A 20,873-nucleotide genomic window follows, 5' to 3' on the forward strand; every position below is an offset into this window, starting at 1 on the left:
ACAGTTTTAAAGATACTGCGGGGTGGCTTGGGTGGTAGAGCTGGGTCTGAATAGACGGGCCACTGCTGGAGACACTCCTTGCTCAGCTGTTCTCCGCGTGCCACGTCAATGTCCCCAATGCAGACGTTGGCGCCGTTCTCGCAGCAGAGCTCGACCAGACTGGCGCCGATACCATTGGCACCACCTGCAGTGAGGTTAGGCATCGGATACGGGAGCCACATTCTGAAGGTTCTACGCACCTACTACCATGATCACCTTGTCGTTGAGGGCCTCTTTTGAGATTTCAGGGACGAACCGAGTCATTGGGGTCTCCGAGTTGGAGGACAGAACAGGGTCCGTAGGGGCAATCATCTTGAAGGTAGTATATCCCTAGTAGGTACGGAGCGCTGGGCGTATGAAAAAGGTGAATTGAATGATGACCTGGAGCACAAAAGCTCAGTAGGCATCTGGGACTTTGCATCCCTTTAAATCCGTCACCTCCACCCGCCTGTGCTGTGCTTCGACTGGGGGTACATTTGACTTGAGGCAGAGGGCGGGACACAGGGGCACATCCAATAGGGTCAGAATGTGTAGCAACCGTAGCAACTCTATCTTTGGGATTTGGTGGAGACTGCATAAATGAAACGAGGAGACAAGGAAGATTGTTGGCTGATGGATGACAGTGTCTCCATCACATCATTTCCGATATTCAATCAATGGTGATGCTGCATTGATTCCCCGCCTGCCAGACTCTCACCTCATCCATGGTGGGTCAATGGGTCAGCACAATGCAGGGGACAGATGTAGGGTCTGGGGATGGAGCACATAGTAGGTTTATTTCCAAAGGACACGACTTGATTGTCTCGTGTTCATCTTGCGTTTAGGGGATATGGCGGAAGACAATGATGGATACCCTGTTTGACTTTGACGGAGCAGCATCATCCACGGTCCCTCTTGGCTTGCCTCGATTCAACCTCCCACCAGGAAATCACTCAGTCTGTACTCTGTAGGATCTATGTGGCGCCAACCTCCCCCTCCAACTGGGTGAAACTGGACTATCTGGACGGTTTAGGAAGCCACCCGCAGACAAGCGCAGCCATGAACCGAACTCAACCGCACAAAGCATAGCGTTATTTATCAAGCAATAATGAGGGGCAAACAGGGATCACCCACAGCCACCAACGACACCAATGCTAGTACAATTATGGTATACTGGGGTTATCTGTGCGCAATGTCTCAGCTCCACCGTCTCCACAGGTATCAGAGAGGGGAGAGGCGTTCACCTATGCCATGGCCCATATATCGCAGGATTCGACGGGTGGTAGCAAAGGAAAAGGCTGAGATGGAGTTGTCTCACCATGAAAAATGGTCGATATACTTATGGTAGCCCAGTGCAATCAGCAATCAACAAAGATATCCCTGCCCTCAAAAGGAGAACAGTAACACCATCAGGCTTGCTTCTTGAAGCCCGAAGGACTGAACCGAAGATTGCCGGGAAGATAACTAACTGTAACCTAAGCGAGTGGATGGCCGTGATGGTCGCCATGATTCAACCCTCAATTGCTGAAAAGAATACATAGCTGCCAGAAGACAAGACACCCACGGAACACTGATATGGACTTCTAAATACTCCTTCATGAGAGTGGGATCATGGTACTACATCAATCTGGAATGAAGCTAGCCTTGCCTTTTCTTGCTGCTACCGCTGCCTCCAGGCCAGCCCTGACCTCGACGTACACAGCCCTCGGTACCGGCTGACAGATGTGACCCGGCACCGGCCAGACTGATTTAGGCCAGACCGGGTGTGTAAGATTGATATCTGCGCCGGCATCGACGAGCAAATGGACGATCTCAGAATGACCCATCTCCATCGCTATCTGTACGACCCTTCCGCACGAGAAGTTGGCTGGGATTGTCGAATCTCTGGTTTCATATCCATCGCGGCGACCGCCGAGATCGTGGTAGGCGGTATTGGCATCTGCGCCGTGTTCAAGGAGCAAGGCAACCAGAGCCACGTTGCCGAGTCTAGCAGCCCGGACGAGAGGAGGCGTCAGGTCCTCCGCTCCTAGTCCTCGCGAAAGATCGGAGTCGTAGTCCCCGAAGAAGGGACGAGGCGGAAGAGGCCGATCTGATTCTTCAAAGTCGCAGCGCACGCCATGTGCAAGCAAGGTATTGGCGGTCGTGATGTCCTGCTGCTCCACTGCGAGAGCGAGGGCTCTGGTGCAGGAGACGCGGTCGGTTTTCTGTACAAGAATCTCAACCAGCCTCTGGGACTTTCTTTTCACTGCCTTGAGCAGCGCCGGTCCGTCTCGTGGGGAGACGGTGAAGTTCGCGTCAGCGCCGTTATCCAGGAATAGATTCACGAGATCGAGCCTTTCGTGCTCTACGGCCCATTCTAGTGGTGTAACGGGTATTATGTCCCGAGTATCTGGTCTTATCCCTATACCGTCGGGCGTTTGGTCATAGTCGAGAATCCGCACGTTCAGATTTGTACTGTATCTGAGGATCTGAGAGAACACCTGATTGCTGTATCCGGCTTCCAATGCAGCTGCGAGTGCTTCCTCTTTCTGGCGCTCACTAGGATGTTCAACCGCTGGGGGCAACATCTTGTCCCGGACTGCAGCTTTGGGTTTGGCCGTATTCCTTTCGTCAGTGAAACGATTCTTGAAGTACAATTCTTGCTCTGTTGGCTCCCACGTCAACTCCCATCCATCATCATCGCCGCGATTCAGTGAGACTGAAGCATTCTTGTCTGCGGCGTTACTTTTACTTTTGTCATTGACCGAACCTATTGGTATCCACAAAGGAAACTCAGTGGTGCCTATTTGCTCGTACATCTCTCCTTCGAATTCTCGTTGCTCTCTGTCCGGGCGTTTGAAGGGCTGGTATGTATAAGGCTCCCGCCAGAAGACCGCTGTGGCGTCGTGGGGTTTGAAGGGAGTTGCATATTTCCGCTGGAGGCATTCATGCCACTTCACAGCGTGGAAGAACAGGTGGGCTTTCACTTCGGCGGCTCCGTTTGCACCTAAGCGTCCTATGGGGTCTTTATCGAGGAGCCTGGTTAAAATGTCCCTCGCGGTCGATGGCAGGCTCTCAGGTAGCTGTAGGTCTTGGTCGATGATCTTGTGCCGCCGCTCGCCGTCGTCCTTGTGGTAAAAAGGGGGCATGCCCGTCAACATCTCAAAGAGAATGATCCCCAAAGCCCACCAATCCACTGCCCGGGAAGGCTCTCGGTCGTCAAGAAGGACCTCGGGGGCTGGATACTTGGCCATGCCGGGCAAAATGCGATCTCCATCCCCCAATTCCAATCCGAAAAGGCCAGGCTTGCAGAGACTGACATGGCCAGAGGAATCCAGGAGAATATTCTCCGGCTCCAGAGAACCGAAAATGATATGTTTGTCATGCAGGTATTCCAGTGTGCATACCAGCTCCGCAGCGTAAAATCTCGCCTTGTGGACATCAAACCGCCGCTCTCTTTGCAAATGGTCAAAAAGGTATCCGCCGCTGGCCAGTGGCGAAAGGAGATTCAGCGCCCCTTCAGACGACCTGAAAGCGAATTTAAGCGGTGCGATGAAAGGGTGTTGGATGGCAGAGCGGAGGCTAAGGCTGGGTGCCATGTTAATGTCCGTGTCAGCGTCAGATCCAGGAGCAGCAACGGCGTGCACGGTGCGGATATCAATGGCCTTCATGCCGTAGCTTCGACCCGTGTCTTTCTTTTCGACATAGACGAGATCAGGATCACCAGAACTGTTCTCCCCGCGGACGCTCCACACTTCCCGCGCCTCCAAGGGCGAAGCCTCCTGCGTGTAGGAAACCTCGACTTCCACTCTCCCCGTGCCATCCTGGACGTCCACCCTTTGCTTACCCGAACTTGTCAGGAACGGGTTCAATCCGATCAGTCCAAGAGGGATGACTTGGTTTTCGTATCCTCCCGACGACGACGTCGACGCATCACAGTCGCTGTCCCTGACGAATAGGGATACCGTCAACTCGGAGGCCGGAGACGCAGACACCTCAAACTTGAACGGCCGGTGCCCTGCCGCCCATGAAACCGCTCCCTTGGCGGCGTAGACGGCCATCGCCTCTGTGGACACCTGGCACCCTTCATATTCTCCGATCGCGTACGGGCGCCATCGCTCGCACACGTCCGGGTCTGGGTCTGGGTCGTCTGGGAGGCTCAGGCCATAAGCCCAGCCGAGCTTGACAGTCAGGATTCCAGGCCCAGTCTGGTCGCCCGTACCATCATTGCTTTCACTTTTGTGGAGGGTCTCAGGCATTGATCTTGTATTATTCTATTTTGGAGGGAGGTGTAGAGGGGGCTGATAATGTCGAGAACCGGGTGGGGTTAGTGAATATATATATACTCCCGTAGAGCCTGGCACGTGATGTGACCCCTCCCAGGGTTTGATAGAATAATAACTAGTTAGGTAGCAGTAGCGAGAGAAGCAATTCTACGTAATGGGTGCTTGTGCCTGGTACTATACGCAGGTATTTGTACAGGTGAACATGGACCCGGGTACTCCCCATCAGTGCGCCTGGATTGCGTGCATTATTCATCGGGAACAAGGCTACAAGCTATGGTACCTAGGACATATCTAGAACCATTTACAAGGACCCTGATCACTAAGCAGAAGTTGTCATCGGACTTGTACTTGTCGCCCCCCAGGTCATCGGCACATAGGTCTTATCCGCCGTCTCAGACTGCATGTTGATAGCCTCATAGAAACTCTGGAACTCTTGCAGCTGCTCGTCTGTCCACGACGGGAAGGCCGGCGTGTCCAGAGTCTTCCCGGTGCCTCGCGCATCTAGTCTCGTCCAACCGTCCTCGTCCTCGTCCTCGTCCTCCTCCTCCTCCTCGGCCTCGATGTCAAAGTCAACGTCAACGTCGACGTCTCGCTTCGTCGGGCCAACCCCTCCCCCTTGGCACGAAATCTTCGGTCCGCCAGCCGAAACGATCGCGCGCTCCACGCAGCCAGCCTTCATGAAGAAAGGCAAGTTGAAGTACACATACGCATAGTGGTCCGAGCTCTCCTCGTGCCACTCCCAGCCCGTCATAGCGCCGCACCCGCCCTCCTCGTCGTGCAGCGAGTCGCCGCCGTCTGACACCCAGCCGTCGATATTGTAGATCTCGAACGTGTAGTAGAAGACGCTGTCCCAGAACATGCAGTCCGCAGTCGGTGTGGGAGTGGGCTTTTCCGTCGTTGTAGTCGTCGGCTTCGTAGTCGTCGTTGTCGTGGTGGTGGTGCTGAGGCCCCACGCGGAGCTGACGCGAGACATGACTTCAGCATCGAGGGAAGAGAGGTCCGCCGCGGCGACAAAGGCTGTCGCGAAGGGGTCGTCGGCCATAGAGTCAAACACAATCGTGTATTGAGCGCCCTTGTTATCGGGGTCCTCGTCGTCATCGTCGTCGTCATCATTGTTATTGTTGTCCCCTCCGCCACCGCCAGGAGGGCCAAATGCACCCGGGGGACAGAAGGGGCAGTCAGGATTGCAGAACAGGAGACCTAGATGGTGAAAGTCGTGTTAGTTGCTATGTCATCCACATGTAAAGAGAAACAAGACAAAGAAACACAGCGACTCACAACCAGTGCCGCACCCAGGACAGCCCGGTTCGGCCGTAGGGGTCGGTGGCTTGCCAGGTGTCCAGGAGGGTTTCTTGGAATTGAGCGCAGGGTCCGTGGTCCCGGGTTCCGGCGTGGTCGTGGGGTGCGGGTTGGGCGTGATAGTGATGGGTGTCGGGGGCAAGGTCTGCCCGCCGATGACGGTGGTGCTTCCACCCAGAGTCCTCGTTTCAACCGGAGGGGAGTAGGTCGAGGAGCCCCAGATGACGGGGTCCAAGGAAATTGTCGTGGTCTCGGTGGCCCCGATGATAGAGGTGGTGCCGCTCAGCACGCTAAAGAGAACGAGTTGAGTTGGTTAATAGGAAGTTTCTCGTCCCAGAGGTATGGAAGGCTTAGACTTACGGGGTAACGGTAATGGTAAATGGGGGTGGCTGCACCGAGCTTCTCAAGATGATAGGAACGGGGCCACCTGTCGAGCTGGAGCTGGAGCTGCTAGGAAGGGAAACGCCCCAGACATTGATGGCCGTGGTCGTCACTGGAAAATTGCGTCCATTAGTGAACTGCGTATCCTTACGGTGGAGAAGAAGAGGCAGGTATAGATAGAATACTCACAGGGAGGAATCGTGATCACAGTCAGCCATGACTCATAGACATACGCCGGATACGTCGAGGTTGTGCCGTCGGAAAGAGTGCTCGTGCGCGTTGTAAGACTGGAGTACGAGATGGTCGTCGTCCACGGAGGGAAAGTGATGGTTGTGGGAGTTGATAGAGGCATGGGGGGCCAAATGAGCGATGCACCGGGGGGAGCAGTCACCACAGGCGCTGCGGAGTTCCAGATATCAGGATTGATATAGATGGTCCCGCCGGATGAACTGTTGTCTGAGCCACTTCCACTTCCGCCGCCATTCTCAGACTGCAAGTCCACTGCCCAGTCTGCAGTTCCAAGGAAAGAGAGCCCTGGGTAGAGGGCTTTGCGCGTTGCCTTGTTGTCGTCGTCCATGTACGCAACCCACTCCGTGTCGTTGAAGACGACAATGTTGGAGTACGAGTCCGCATCCCAGTGCTCCTGGACTGTGGGGTTCTGGCGGATAATCTCACGGATCTCGTAGTCGGAGATGTAGCCAGAGGTGTTGGTGCAGCGGCCCGGGTACGCCCCTGAGTCGGGGCCCGTGTAGGTGCATTGCTCGGTCCAGCAGCCCGGGGTGGTCATCTTGAATGAGCGGCCGTAGCTGCTGACACCGACGACGATCATGTTGGACGGCACACCCGCCTTTGTGATCATGGACAGCGAATTGATAGTCTCGGTGAGGTTGACGTGGGACCGCAGACAGTTGCCCAATCCCTGGTCGTAGGACGGACATCCTGGAGTTGCGTACTTGTTTATGTAGTCCCACTGCCCGTGCAGATCGTAGGTCATGTACACCACGTAGTCGACGACGAGGCTCAGAGCTTCGATAGGGAAGTACTGGAGGTACCAGAACGAGGCGGGTGCGGTGACGGAGACTGTCTTGCCAGATGGCATCTCCTGCTTGAGCTCGTTCAGCAGCAGGAAGAAACCGGTAGTCTCAGCCTCGGTGCCCGCTGGGATGCCAGGGATGTCGGGCTCGGCAGGGTACTCCCAGTCCCAGTCGACGCCGTCGAGATTGTAGTCGTCTAGGAACTTGATGATGTTCGTGACCAGCGTCTTGCGATTTGCCTGGGTGGCCACAGCATTGCGAAAGATCTGGTATGTGGCGGGCTCTGTAGAGAACGCCCACCCGCCAACAGACACAATTTTCTTGATGCCGGCCATACCCTTGAAGAGTGGCAGCTGGTCAGCAACTTCATCGGTGTTGATGGAGAAGTCCTCGTTCAGCGTAATGAAGGAGTAGTGGATGTGTGTATAGGCTGAAGTGTCAATGCTATTGACGGACATGCGCAGGCAGGCGCGTTTCCAGTTGAAGGCTTCGAAATAAGCAATGCTGTACGTTTCCGCGGGCGCGCTGGACGTGATGATGTCCATCCCGCAGTTGGAGATGCACCCGTTCTCGCCAGGGGCAGCCGTTCCTGGAGCCCCCGTGGACGAGTTGGAAGGCGTGCAGAAGTCTCCCGTCGTTCCGCACTGGCCCCAGATATTGCAGCACGCATTCAATGGGCACTGGTTCAGGGTGCTCAGGTCCGTCCCCGGGGGTGCTTTTGCCGTGTCATTGACCTGCGGTCCACAGACAGCATTCGGAATGGTGGCCGGCATGGGCGGGTAGCCAGTGCTGAGACAGATGTTGTAGTCAGCAAACAGCTTTTCACATCCATTCCAGCCCCAGGTCTCTTTGTTGAACGACTCGATCTTCTCATTGGTGAGGTCGTAGGCCGCCGCAAGTGATGCGCAGGAGTCGCCCGTCTTCACGAGATACGAGTAGCAGTAGCCGTCCGCGCCGGGCTTTGGCGTGAAGTCTGGAAGAGTACCGGCGCTACAGCAGACATGCTTGCCTGGGGTCAAGCTCGAGCATAAACTGGAGTCGGGATTGTATTCTGTGAACTGTGCCGGCGTGATGCCGCATTCGGTCGCCAGTGAGGCACACGAGTCTCCGGAGTCTACCTGAATGGTGCGGCACTCGGTGGCACGAGTTGAAGCGAGCTTGGTCGAGTTACTGGTGCGGGTGATGTTGGTCGCAGAAGGAACAAGATAGGTCACTGTCTGCCAGTCAGAGGCAGCCGGCCTGGTCTCCGTAGACACACAGCTGCCGTTCTTGGACACCTGCAGTCCCCGCTGGACAGCACCCAGGTCGCCCTTGGTATTGACCAGGACACTCAATGAGTACCGGGCCGTGGAATTGCTGCACATTTCGACTGACAGGCTCTCGGCAACGCTGCCGTCGTCTTTGACTTGAGCGCTGAGCTTCTGGAGAACCGCGCTGAGCACCCCCTGGCCAGCAAGTCCTGAACCAGCATACACACCCACAGCCACGTCACGGGAGTAGGCGTACTTGATGGTCTCGTTGCAGCCGGCATCAGACAGTGTTGCAAATGCCCGCAGTTGCTCCAGAGCAGCGGCGACATCAGTCACGTGCGTCGAAGACGAAGCACCCGAAGATGCCAGCTGCAAAGACGATGTCGTCTTGGTCTGCGCCACTCCCTTCAAAGCGCAGGCGGCAGCAGAATTAGAAGCAGGCGCAGGATCCGAGAGATCTGCATAGTCCGCGGTACACGCAGAAATGGCGACATGCGACTTCCGGTCGTTGATGGGGTTGACCAGCGCAAAGTCCAGGAGCATGGGCCTTTTGCACGCCCTGTCAAGACGGTCGAGGCTGCCGTATACGAACCAGGCGCTGGTGTCAATACCTGCACTACTACACCCCCCGGGGCAGCCATCTCTGCCCTGGTGATGCAGCCGCGAGGTGTAGTTCCCGGCAAGGATGGCCTCTCGCGCAGTTGCCAGGTCTGTGGGACTGCCAGCAACAGTTTTAGAGACGGTGCTGACAGAAAGGGACGCCAGGAAGGCGTTGGCCGCATCATTGGCATTGTTGCTTAATGCCAGAGCGGCTGAGGAAGCCCAGACAACCGCCAGCGAAGGTAGTCTCATCTTGATACGGCAAAGAATGGCCGCTTAGAGAGACAAAGCAGGCCGCAAAGAATGTTTGAGGGGGGAGAGAAGGAGGACTCTGCCACCAGCCTCGAAGTTGATCGGCTTATGAAGGAGCGTGGACAATGCTGCGCCTAGGCAAGACGAGCGGTCTTGGACATGCTCCTCTGACCCCTATTAACCGATCCGGATGCTGGCAATACCGGCTCCCTCAGAGGTACTCAGGAGTACATAGTAGATACATTCGCTTGTATCGCAATTAGCGGTATGTTTTAATATCATGAGCCGCAGTTGGGCCCAGGCACGAAAAACACCCCTATATGTCTGACATGTGTGGACAACGCTGCCCTCAGGAAGAATGGTGTTTGCTGTCCTGTGCGAGCAGGGTAGTATCGAGGTGTGCAACTAAGTGGACTGCATGATTTGGCTGGTGCATAATCATCTCGATTGGGATGATTACGGCTTACTCTAGCAGCCTGCCATCATGCATGCGCCTTTACGGAGTACCACCCTGAACATGCGTTAGCTCTCTCCTAAGGGTCCTAGCTGCATGGTTCGAGTCATGGTTAATTTGGCTCCTTCAGCTCGCTTGCGCCGCAGCGCCACCCCGCACCCTTTCCCTGGTTACATTGCACTATACAATTCGGCAGGAAGAGATCAAGAGCCCCGGTCTTCAGGGAAATGGGTGCATTGGTGAGAGCCCTATTCGCCGCCCTGCTTTCCAGATAGGTCAAGTACTCAAGTGATCGACAGACTCAAGCCATGAGTGCAGACTGCAAAATGACTGCCAAGAAGCCGGCTCTCAGCAAGCGTCTTATTCTCTATATCACAAAAGCTAGTAGCCTCAAACTAGAAAACGAGCCGGCACAGTACTGCCTTTATCCGGAGTACGGCCCGATGAATTCTGGCTTGAATCCAGCATATGAGCCCTTTTGAACAAGGATGTAAGAAGAGCGTTATGGGGTGTACTTGCCGATCCCTCACCCTGCCACTAGTAAGGACTAGCACTTGGCGAGGTTGCAAGTGCATACAGCCCCTGAGAAGTATACTAGCGCTCAGTACTGAGTAGAACCGGAGACATTGTACTACGGTGCGTTGCAAATCAGTCAGACGGTCACTATAATTCTTATTACTTAGGAATGTGCAGCTGACTTGAAAGAATATAACGCTCCTAATTTCTGACAGGGTTACATTGCCAAGCGACCTATCTGATACTTCGCACCCCACGCCTGGCCCTTGATTCCTTCTGCTATTATCAGGCGAAAGGATCGGAAGCCTTTTTCGGAAAACCACCGATGTACAAGCAGGGTTCTTCGTCCTTGGGTGCATTGAGGAGCAGGTACGCCGCCGTTGCGAAAAAGGTGTATGTCTCTGGGTTGTGGGAGTTGCCTTCTCTTTTCGAAGGATCTGCAGCGTTGCTTATGATGTTATTCAGGCTGTCTACAGACCAAGCGGTTAGTCGGAAGTGGGTTGAAGAAAGAAACCGCGGAGAAGGGTCAAATACGTACAATCCTGATCCGGTGTGTTATCATCATCGGTCAGATGGTAGAGCTCGTGGTACATTGTAGAACTAACAGTCATCATTTTGTCCAGAGCCTCGCTCTCGTCCTTCAATCCAGCTGTGGGGTAATTGTCCTCCTCGACGGCCTTTGTCAGGGATGAGTAGGAATGCGATCCAGCGTTAGGAGAAAAGGACAGGGGGCAAAACAAGATGTGCCTGTTGGCTCTGCCAAAGGTAAAGTCTGCGCCGTCCGAGAATATCGTTGGCCACGACGTTGCTGGTCGGGCAGTTTTGGCGTACCGCTTGTCGGGACACAAGGTTGTCTCGCCCTTGTAGTCAAGGTCGTAGCCGTTGAACGCGCTGAACCAGAAGGCATTGGCCTTTGGGTTCCTGGATGTCTCCAGAAACGCCGTTCCAAGGTTCAAGTACTCGATCGGCTGCTGAGTCTCGGGATCTCTCTCGGTGACGACATCTTGGCCTTTATGATCCTTGACGACCGATCCAGTCCAGGGTTGATGTTTGCCTGCCTCGGGCCCACAGAACAGGCGAGGGTTTTCTCCCGCTACCTGGGGCTTGGCCAGGCCAGCTCCGGAAAGGAATTTGGTAACGCGTGAGATGTGGTCTATATTGATTAACCTTGGGTATCCAAGAGCACACCGTACGTAGTGTGGAGGGCAACTGGGTGAAAATAGGTACCTCCAATCGTCTCCCATAGCTTCTTGTTGGCAGCGTCACTCACGTCCACACCTCCGGTCTTAAAATCAAGCTGGACTCCGAACCAGGTGTACCACATCAGCATCCAAGACCTGTCTCCTTGGATGTTTGCGTACGCCGTCTTGATCGCGTCGTGGAGGAGAAAGACCTCTGTCAACCAGTCATCGAGGGTTGTCTCTTTGCTAGTGCAACCTCCCGGGCCGCTATCTAGCAGAAAGAGATCTGTAGTTTTCTTTGGGGTGGTGACTGTGCCACCACCTGGGCCGGTTCGAACTCTGCGAACGAGAGTGTTGAGGGAGTTGACTTCCTTGACATCGTAGGCGGTATCATGTCCCAGTGGGGAGGCATTGGTGAGGACGACAAGGCAGAGCGACGGCAGCAGCCCTGCAAGAGACCACCGCATGTTGAGCTGAGGGACTAGAGGAGGTTATCACCAAGATGGAAGGGAAAAGTCGAAAGGGTGTTGAAAGGACCTTGGATAAGTATCAACCTGGGAGCGTGGATAGCGTCAATCCGCGAGTCTTAACAAAACCACAGACCACAAGAAGAGACTTGGCTGGCAGTTGGCAGTTGGCAGTTGGCAGCCGAGATCCTTTCCATACCCAAGTGTCTACCCATGAATTGTCTCACGGGTAGAGCATCTGTCAATGTCATTTTGCCGAAGTTCGCCTCCTAGCCATGAGTGAATGTAACCCCCTAACCAGAACAGTCCCACTCCTGCTCTATCCTTGTAAACAGTAGATACAATAGATACTAAGGTATACATACGGTAGACACAGGACGTACAGTACGGCTAGGGAACCCTGTCGTATCTGCACATTGCAGTGGAGCAGAGTCAGCAGACTTTGATTCAGGCAAAGATCACCTTGGACTAAGCTCAGTCACCCTAGTGCTTAGCCTCATGATCCAATTCTTGTAAAATGAGCTGTCTTGGCAAATCAGCTTGGCACTCTACGGATGCTGAAGGATGTACAGAGTAGAGGAGTGAGCTTTTAGCAATGTTACATGGCGTGCGTTGCGGAGATGAGCCGGTGCGGCTAACGCGGGGAGTGCCTGATAGTGGATCTTGTCAACCACCTAGTATATTATATATTAAGGTATTATCTTTGAAAAGGGTCTGGCTAGGTGAGTGACATGATTCATGTGATTAAACTTAATATATTGAAATTTGGTCTCTACCCAATCAGCTTACAATATCTGTAAATGTGATGGTATCACGGCAAATACTAGTTGGGAATCACTCCGAGGGCTGCCACAGTCAGGCTGCTAGCTATATCTGAGGGATTAAATTGAATCACACCTAGCGATGTGCTAACGGAGAAGGCCGGGGCTGATGCCAATAATGCAGAGGTTGCAGAGTGCAGACTTGAAAGCAGCGGCTGTTACTATTATCTTGACTACCTCGCTTCCCATCCCACTCTCTTCATGCTTCAATCCTCGTCTGCTATCACATACCCTTGACCAGAATGATGAAGCCCCTCCGATTTCTTGCCTCCGCGGTGGCTTTTTGCCTGGTCGACGCCTATTTGGTAACTCCTCCAGGAACACCTGCGCCAGGGGCAGCGTCGGCTTGTAGTGAATGGGTGCAGGCCTCATACGGCCTGACATGCGAGATAATCCACCGCTTTTACGGCATGACTGCGGCCGAATTCGAGGAATGGGTGAGCCAGTGTCCAGCTGCCCAGCAGTATCCTCTTCCCTACATGTACTGACTCGGGTAGAACCCTAGCGTCAGTCAGCTGGGTGATGGCTGCAACCTGATCTCAGGCCTCTACTACTGCGTGCAGGTCAATTATATCTCCCAGAGTCCAACATGGACGGCACCCACGACTACGACGACTTCCACAACCACCTCGGCCGGGAACGGCGTCACCACGCCGACTCCCACGCAGACCGGCATGGTGAGCAACTGCAACAAGTTCTATCTGGTTGTCAGTGGTGACTCCTGCTACGACATTGCAGCTGCTCAGGGAATATCTCTCGACAACTTTTACGCCTGGAACCCCGCAGTTGGCAGCTCCTGCGGGGGGCTCTGGCCCGACTATTATGTCTGTGTTGGTGTGATATCAGGTGGCACGACAACTACCACGACTACTACGTCTACGACTACTACGACTACGAGCACCACAACCACGGCAGGAAACGGGGTTACCACCCCTACACCAATCCAGACAGGCATGGTGACTAATTGCAACAAGTTCTACCTGGTTGTTAGTGGAGATGGCTGCTATGACATTGCCGCGGCAGCGGGGATTGCACTGAGTGACTTTTACGCCTGGAATCCCGCCGTGGGGAGCAGCTGCGCTGGTCTTTGGCCTAATTACTACGTCTGTGTGGGCATCATCGGCGGCTCAGGTACCACTACTACTACTACTAAGACTACTACAACGACCTCTGGCAACGGGGTTGCCACTCCAACCCCAACTCAGACAGGCATGGTGAGCAACTGCAAGAAGTTCTATCTTGTTGTTAGTGGAGATGGCTGTTATGATATTGCTGCGGCAGCTGGGATCGCACTGAATGACTTTTACGCCTGGAATCCTGCCGTGGGGAACACTTGTGCTGGTCTTTGGCCTAATTACTATGTCTGCATTGGTATTTAGTGAACATGGCTTAGAGCTTTCCTGTATGAAAGCAATCTGCAGTCCTGAGTTAAACAATCCTTGCCTTGCAGAGTAGTGGTGCTCCAATCAAGGCATCTCATGAAACTATACATATATTTCCACAGCCTCTTCTTATAAGACCTGTCCAGCAATAGTTCGGGTCAAGAGATTCTGTTCCACCAACACTACAGTAATTCAATCTTCTTTACAGAGAGGCGAACTAGAACGATCCAATGGTCATTAATATTACAAAATGATGCCATCTCAGGGCAGGAGACTTTCCTCTGTAAGAGAAGAGAAGGGAGAGAAGTGACATTCACGAGGCATTCCTCTACAGCACTGTATCCAGGCAGGGCCCTTACAGACTCTCTGACCGTGCATTCAATCGAATAGGTATTTTCGGTGTGGGGTCATTCTGCTCTGCTCGGTCAGGGTTGGGTGGATGAGGCATAGGGTTACCTTGTTCATTACAGACAGCATACTGGAATAGGGCTACGAAGAGAGCCACTATGACAGTCACTGAAAATAGTATTAGTTCTTGCTGGGGCTGTATCTACCCCAGGAGACTTACTCTCATCCCACTGTGTCAGTTAGCCATCTAGTAGTATGTCGAAGGCAGAAGGACGGCATCTACTTACAGTGAGGATGTTAGCCCGCTCCCCACCCAATGAGCCTATTACAAGACAGTGTCCATAGACTATTTCTAATATATATCCTAGTATCACATACTCTCGCGCGCTATATGCTCTAACTTAATCTAGAAAGTCTATACCATCTTAGAATTGAATCTAGGGGCTCGATTATAATCTGATACTGCTCGACTAAAAGGTGTCAGATAATAAACTCCTTAGTCTGGGGATCATATATCTATAATCATAGTGATATACCTCGAGAGCAATCTGACATTAATGATCTGGAGTGACGAGAGTTTTCCGTTCATTTTAAAAAGGACTCAAAATCATACTCCGCATTTATGATTACCCCAATGGTATGGAGTGAGGTGGTTACCTGGCACAACCCATTCAATATCGATCACCATGATCTTAGACACTCTTCATCAACTAATGCAGTGAAAACAGGGCTATTGAGCGATCAGATCATTCCATCATCGAAATTGAAGATCACACAGTGGATCGGTTCCTTGATGGATCAATGATGAACGCATCAAGAATCCGCTCCTTTACGTCACCATAGCCGCGGCCTTTCCGGTCGAATTTGTCAACGGGTCTAGACGCCCTGTATAAGATAAGCCAATGCCAACGATGACATTCGATCTTCCAGAGACGCTGGTTACTATAAAATGCTGCTTCAGCGACAATTTGGCATTTCTCGCGCGACAACTCGTTCTGTCCTAAACACTTCTTTCCGCCTGCCCATCGCACCTAGCTTCTCCTGCAAGAACTCCCCCCAGCAAAGCTTCCACCAGAGCGGCGCCAAAATGTCCAACTTCGACAAATTCAACGGCAACACGGTTGACAAGCCACCCAAGAATGAAATGGTCTACCTTCCCGGCGTGATGTCTCCCAACCGGAAATTTGGCGTGTTCCGCAAAGTCCTACATACCGGGTTGTACTCCCAGTTCGTTGCCATGGAAGTACCAGTGAATGGAGAGATTGGAGATGAGGTTCGTTGCCTTTTGCATGTCGACCTCGGATGGCTTGATCAAGAGCTCAATGACCACTAGATTCACACCGTCGACCAAACGCTCATCTTCACACACGGCAAGGGAAAGGCCATCGTCGCTGGGAAGGAGCAGGAGCTCAAGGAGGGCGATGTGGTCATCGTCCCCGCAGGCACCCAGCATCAATTCCTCAATATCGGCGACGTTCCCTTGGAGGTGGTGACAATCTATGCGCCGGCCGAGCATTACCCGAGCACCGTGCACAAAACCAAGGCAGAAGGGGATGCACAGGAAGAAAGGGGCGAAGATGAGGCCCCGGAATGGAGTCAGCGAAGCAAGGCGGAAAATGAAAAGATGGGACTGGTGAAGGGAGAGTGAGCGTGTATAGAACTACCTCGGCATGCACCGCTCGTAGTCTCATCTTCCTGTTCTGGCAACAACTGTATTTAATGAGTCCCTAATCGATTGGTTTGTTCTATGGCGATATTTTGAATTAATGCATTCTGGGAGTGAAGTTCACCAAGATATTGTATTCTTGCTCTGGAGGAGCGGGATCTTGTATGGACACTTCATCATTATTGACAGGATGCAACTGATAATATATTAGTCTGGTCCTCTAAAGACTGCAACTGCACTTACATCAAAGCTCCAGATGATCAGAGCAACAGCTCGCTTCAATTCCAGCCATGCAGATCGAGCCTTCGCAGAACTTTGCATACTCAGTCGAAGAACCAGCAATCCTTCCTCCATCCGGTTCCGTTGCCGTGGGTCCAAGTCTGCCTGTAGCCATCTCTGAGGCCGGAAAGAAGAGACGTCTTCTCCATAGATGGTCCGGTTGTTTCTTAAAGTCTCTGAATGAAACTGAACGACCGTTCCCTCGGGAAGATAATGTCCCGAGACTGCTACACCACCTGCTGGAACATGGCTTCGATAATCAAATTCCATGCCAAGTCGCATCGATTCTTTCATGACAGCATCCAGGAATGGTAGGACGGGTGACCCCGTCTCTTCCTGACGAATATCGGATAAGGCCGCCTTGCCAAATGCGACGTCTACCTCGTGCTTGAGTTGACACATAGCAGTAGGACACTTTAACAAATGGAGAAACACTGAAACAAATGCGGCGATCATGCACTCCGCCCGGGTCAAGTTCAAAGAGGCGTGCGGATCACCATACTGACGGGTTTCTGCCCGCAGGAGCGTTCTTCTGCCAGTCTCCGGCAAAAGCTCGAAGATAGATGCATCATTCAACCCGGAAGAGGCCCCTGTGCAAGAAACCCATGGGAGGCTATTGTTGTGTTTGCGCTTTAGCTTGGCAATTGGGCTCTTGAACATATTATGGTCCAGGAATGTTGTAAATCGGCATCCATCCGTGTGATTTGACCCGGTAGGCATGGGTGCTGCTTGGTTATCAAGGTCGTCCAAGAACATGTGTCCAACAATGTCGGTCGCGAAGGGTCGGAAAACAGCCAGTTTCAATGTGTGTTGTTTTCGAACGGCTCTGCAGAAGTCGAGAACCAGATCCTTGATTTTATCGTGATGTTGAAAGGCGTGGTCTGCCAGCGCGTTTAGGTCAACACGATCATTGCTTCTGAGACGAGCATTCACAGTCCCTTCTTCCGATTCATCAACATAACTATCAAGGAACTTCAACCTTCGTGGACAAGCATCCAGCCAGAAAACGGCGGAAGGGTCAGAGATGCTGACAGTGCTCGGCCCTATGCGAACCACCTCACCATATTCCTGATGAAGACGATCCAAACGACAAGCATATTGTGGTGACGATTTGAGACACTCCCACCAAATATCAGATAGTCCTGCAAGCAATGGGCCGGGGATTGAGTTTAGCCGCGTATAGTTCCACAGGAGGGCGCCGAGTACTGTGAAAATCAATAGTAAAATCGCAAGCACAGCCATTTGCCTGGGACATTTTTTAAAATAGAGCTTGAAGCATAACTGTGAACTTTGTTCTCCTCTGAGGAGGTCAGTCAACGAAATGGCTTTGGAGGTGAGCAACCCATACCATGACACCACAGTACACAGCCGCAATATCCCGACCCGAGAAAAAGAACCGGGGAAAGGGCAGTCGCTCATTTTTCCCCAGGCGATGAGTCTCAATTTCGAAGCCCAAAGGTCCTCAACAGCACAAGCAAGCCTAAGTACTGCGTAAGTAGTTGGTTCAGCCTTTCGCTTTCGGTCTTATCGGAATGTTCTGTGGCTTAAGCCTGTCATCTCAAGGCCCAACTGGATTGGTCGTGCCCCATTATCCATCGGGCCGATGACTTATCAGCTACCTACCAGGCTGCGTGACCACAATAAGCCAACGCAACGGATTGATGCGGGGAATCTGGAGAAGATAAGCATTAATTTATGAGATATAATATCTGAGGGTTGACAAATACGAGCAGAATCTCAGCGACTAGGTCTGCAGTGTGAGTGTCCAACATAACACTGTTAAAGGCCTTCAGAAAACAGTTGGCAAACAACGCAGTCATCGTCAATCTCATCGCATACATCATCGAGTCCTTGAACTAAACTACTGGACTCTCGGTGCCTCTGCTGTTGAGAAAAGGACAACTGAACAAGATCAACTCTACTGAGGAGCCAGTTTCTCTATACTCCCAACGGCAAGGAGGCGGTACCTTATAATTATGTGCTGTCTTTGACAGCCACCAGTATTGCCCAAATGGCGCACAGCAAAGCTCGAATGGGATTGCAGAATCGATCAATAGACAGGTCGGGAAATATGCGTTCAGTTATAGCGTGCGTGGTGACAAGACCTTCTGCAGAACCGAGCTGACGGCTGTTGGCAGATGCAATCGATGTCGAGGCAGAAAGACCCGATGTGCTGGCACGCCACCTTATCCCTGTGCTGCATGCGAAGATGCAGGTCACATATGTGTGTATTCCGAAGCTGAGAAACGCGTGTCGGTACCTGAAAGGTGAGCAAGACCACGCGGACGAGGAAAGGAGTGCAGATGTGAAGGCAAGAAAGGCCAGCAGACGCGAGATGCTAACCGCAGCGATATCCCAAACAGCTACCTGCGTCAGCTTCAGTCGCAAGCTAGAGCGGCGAGACAAGGGTCAGAGCACAGACTTACTCTTCCACCTCTGTCATCGGACTCCACTCCAAGCCAAAACACCCCGTATAGCAACGCCAGTCAGAGCACTCCGCCTGACCGGGATGATTGGTGGTATAATGGAACGGATAATCTTTTCTTAAATCGATCGGGCGAACATCGTATGTCTAACGGATTGCATCGTCCATAATATCAGCTAAACCACTCTCAGACTATGTTGGCCCTGCTTCAGCGGTCGCGCTGGCCAAGCGATTGCATCCGTCATCAACCAATCTCGCATGGGACGTGCGTCCTCTGTACGATGATCCTTCGTCTCTGCGCCGTTCCGTCACTCGGGCTCTGCCGCAGCTGCCACCGTTCGAATTCGCCAAGCGATTGTTCTGGGTGCAATATGCCTACATTGGAACTATCTTTTCCCTGATCCAGCCTGAGGATTTCGAAGAACGACTCAATTTCGTCTATCATCACCCTCCTGACTTCTCAAACCGAGAGTCATGCCTTGTTTATTGTCAAGTCCTCCTTGTCATTGCCTATGGGCTCATGTATTCAGTGAACCAATGGTCAGGAGATGAGGGCCCGCCTGGCTTCAAGTACTTTAAGCATGCCTTGCGTTTTCTGCCTGATATTCATGAGGAAGGCTCGATATTCTTCGTCGAGGTTTTGTGCTATGTTGCTTATTACATGCAGAATCTGAACCGGCGTGATGCTGCGTTTCTATATGTAAGCATTCCTTTATTTCGATTCCATTGATGGCATGCTGACATGAATTGTAGATTGGCCTCGCGCTTCGCATGGCCATCTCTTTAGGACTCCATCAGGAGGTGTCACATCCCGATGTGAGTGATGCAGATCGCTATCGACGACGGCGAGCATGGTGGTCTGTGTATAGTCTTGACAGGTACTGCTGCATGCACCTTTTCGGAACGGCATTACTGACTTGTTCAGGTTACTTTCTGTCAAGTCCGGGAATCCAATCACTATCCAGGATGAAGATATTGGGACAATGTGGCCGATACCTGAAGTATGACTTTTAAAACTTTATTCTCCATCTTTTCTATTCTTTCGTCATTGAGAATGACGACTCCTTGCTAACCTTTAGCAGGGCGGTCCTACAGCTGTTCCATGGCCGTCAGTCGTTCTCACTCACTACACCCAATTGTCTCGCATTCTGGGCAGAATTGGTGAAGGTCGAGCTCCTCGAACTACGTCCTTCAATAGCCATGCTGACATGCGATATAGAGATCTACCGCAAGAAACCTCGATCCGGGTCTAATCTCCTGGCATCGGTACAGAGCATTACAAACGACCTGTCTGACTGGCTCCGACAAGTGCCAGATCGCTTACGCATTGACTTTACCACACTAGATACGCATATTAATCGCGAATCAGTCTCCATATTCCTTCACTTTTACTCATGCATCAACATGACTGCCAGACCTCTAGTGTTCTATGTAATCCAGAGGCGACTGGATGCAGGGACCGGAGGACCAGCCACAAATGACTGGAAAGACGGCCTGTCGCAAAACACAGTTGCAGTCATTGACAGTTGCATCACCGCAGCTCGAGCCACGACGCTCATCATGGACGCTGCAGCAAGGCACAATTTGGTTGGTACGTTCTCTTCTATTCCCCTCAAGCTGAACTGATATTCACCGTGAACTGTTCAGCAACCTACGGCTACTTGGATGGCGAATACATCTTCTCTGCCGCTCTGCTGCTGATCATGGTCAATGCGGCCTTTCCGCACAATGAGACAAATGCGAGAACCATGGAAATGGCACTGGATCTGTTGCGCAGCATGGCAGATCGAGGAAATACGTACCTCGGGTCTCGTCACTCCTTACTGCTAGAACTTCGGGCCTCTATTGGATCCAATCAACTGTCCAAGGAGGAGCTTGATTTCAATGCTCCTGTAACACCTAGCAGCAATCAGCAGCGCAGTCCTCCTGACGCCGTTATAAGAGGTGATGATACAAGGGCCGGTCCCTCGGATTGGCCAATCCAGCAGGATATCACGTTCCATCTTGATATCAATGAGGATCCAGGATTGTGGGAAGAGGTTCTTGGTCAGATCGATATTGATATGGACACTGACTGGATTGAGAATACTTTGAGAAGGCAAGACAACGATTGAGTTGTTCTCAACAATTGAGACTCTGTCAAGGCTGCGCAATGGATAGTCTGTGATCTTAGTTTCTATTTTTCTGGATGCACATATCAAGTCTTTGCATATAGAATCTCCACCTAGCTGTGAG

General features: G+C 52.4%; 7 protein-coding genes across 7 annotated transcripts; 3 read left to right on the forward strand and 4 right to left on the reverse strand.

The window, feature by feature from the left end:
* Positions 1 to 1,640: 1,640 nt before the first annotated feature.
* CDV56_106338 (putative protein kinase) lies at positions 1,641 to 4,256 on the reverse strand (the record flags this gene model as incomplete). Its single annotated transcript, XM_026759957.1, has 1 exon — positions 1,641 to 4,256. One exon carries the CDS (start codon positions 4,254 to 4,256, stop codon positions 1,641 to 1,643), a length of 2,616 nt encoding a protein of 871 aa, XP_026616810.1.
* A 346-nt stretch (positions 4,257 to 4,602) lies between these two features.
* Positions 4,603 to 9,099, reverse strand: CDV56_106524 (class V chitinase Chi100; the record flags this gene model as incomplete). Its single annotated transcript, XM_026760143.1, has 4 exons — positions 4,603 to 5,483; positions 5,562 to 5,872; positions 5,943 to 6,075; positions 6,153 to 9,099. The coding sequence occupies 4 exons, from the start codon at positions 9,097 to 9,099 to the stop codon at positions 4,603 to 4,605; spliced, it is 4,272 nt and encodes a 1,423-aa protein (XP_026616811.1).
* Positions 9,100 to 10,354: 1,255 nt separating this feature from the next.
* CDV56_106850 (uncharacterized protein) lies at positions 10,355 to 11,717 on the reverse strand (the record flags this gene model as incomplete). The annotated part of the gene is made up of 3 exons (XM_026760469.1): positions 10,355 to 10,539; positions 10,608 to 11,222; positions 11,297 to 11,717. The coding sequence occupies 3 exons, from the start codon at positions 11,715 to 11,717 to the stop codon at positions 10,355 to 10,357; spliced, it is 1,221 nt and encodes a 406-aa protein (XP_026616812.1).
* A 1,063-nt stretch (positions 11,718 to 12,780) lies between these two features.
* Positions 12,781 to 13,917, forward strand: CDV56_106983 (uncharacterized protein; the record flags this gene model as incomplete). Its single annotated transcript, XM_026760602.1, has 2 exons — positions 12,781 to 12,975; positions 13,036 to 13,917. 2 exons carry the CDS (start codon positions 12,781 to 12,783, stop codon positions 13,915 to 13,917), a joined length of 1,077 nt encoding a protein of 358 aa, XP_026616813.1.
* Positions 13,918 to 15,217: 1,300 nt separating this feature from the next.
* CDV56_107101 (cupin domain-containing protein) lies at positions 15,218 to 15,916 on the forward strand (the record flags this gene model as incomplete). Its single annotated transcript, XM_026760720.1, has 2 exons — positions 15,218 to 15,541; positions 15,602 to 15,916. The coding sequence occupies 2 exons, from the start codon at positions 15,218 to 15,220 to the stop codon at positions 15,914 to 15,916; spliced, it is 639 nt and encodes a 212-aa protein (XP_026616814.1).
* A 115-nt stretch (positions 15,917 to 16,031) lies between these two features.
* CDV56_107131 (putative cytochrome P450 monooxygenase) lies at positions 16,032 to 17,455 on the reverse strand (the record flags this gene model as incomplete). The annotated part of the gene is made up of 2 exons (XM_026760750.1): positions 16,032 to 16,130; positions 16,178 to 17,455. The coding sequence occupies 2 exons, from the start codon at positions 17,453 to 17,455 to the stop codon at positions 16,032 to 16,034; spliced, it is 1,377 nt and encodes a 458-aa protein (XP_026616815.1).
* A 967-nt stretch (positions 17,456 to 18,422) lies between these two features.
* CDV56_107250 (transcription factor domain-containing protein) lies at positions 18,423 to 20,752 on the forward strand (the record flags this gene model as incomplete). The annotated part of the gene is made up of 8 exons (XM_026760869.1): positions 18,423 to 18,480; positions 18,534 to 18,779; positions 18,830 to 19,338; positions 19,392 to 19,495; positions 19,564 to 19,639; positions 19,721 to 19,799; positions 19,858 to 20,229; positions 20,286 to 20,752. The coding sequence occupies 8 exons, from the start codon at positions 18,423 to 18,425 to the stop codon at positions 20,750 to 20,752; spliced, it is 1,911 nt and encodes a 636-aa protein (XP_026616816.1).
* Positions 20,753 to 20,873: the final 121 nt, after the last annotated feature.

This window comes from Aspergillus thermomutatus (genome assembly GCF_002237265.1).
Source record: "Aspergillus thermomutatus strain HMR AF 39 chromosome Unknown NODE_34, whole genome shotgun sequence".
Taxonomy (NCBI): domain Eukaryota; kingdom Fungi; phylum Ascomycota; class Eurotiomycetes; order Eurotiales; family Aspergillaceae; genus Aspergillus; species Aspergillus thermomutatus.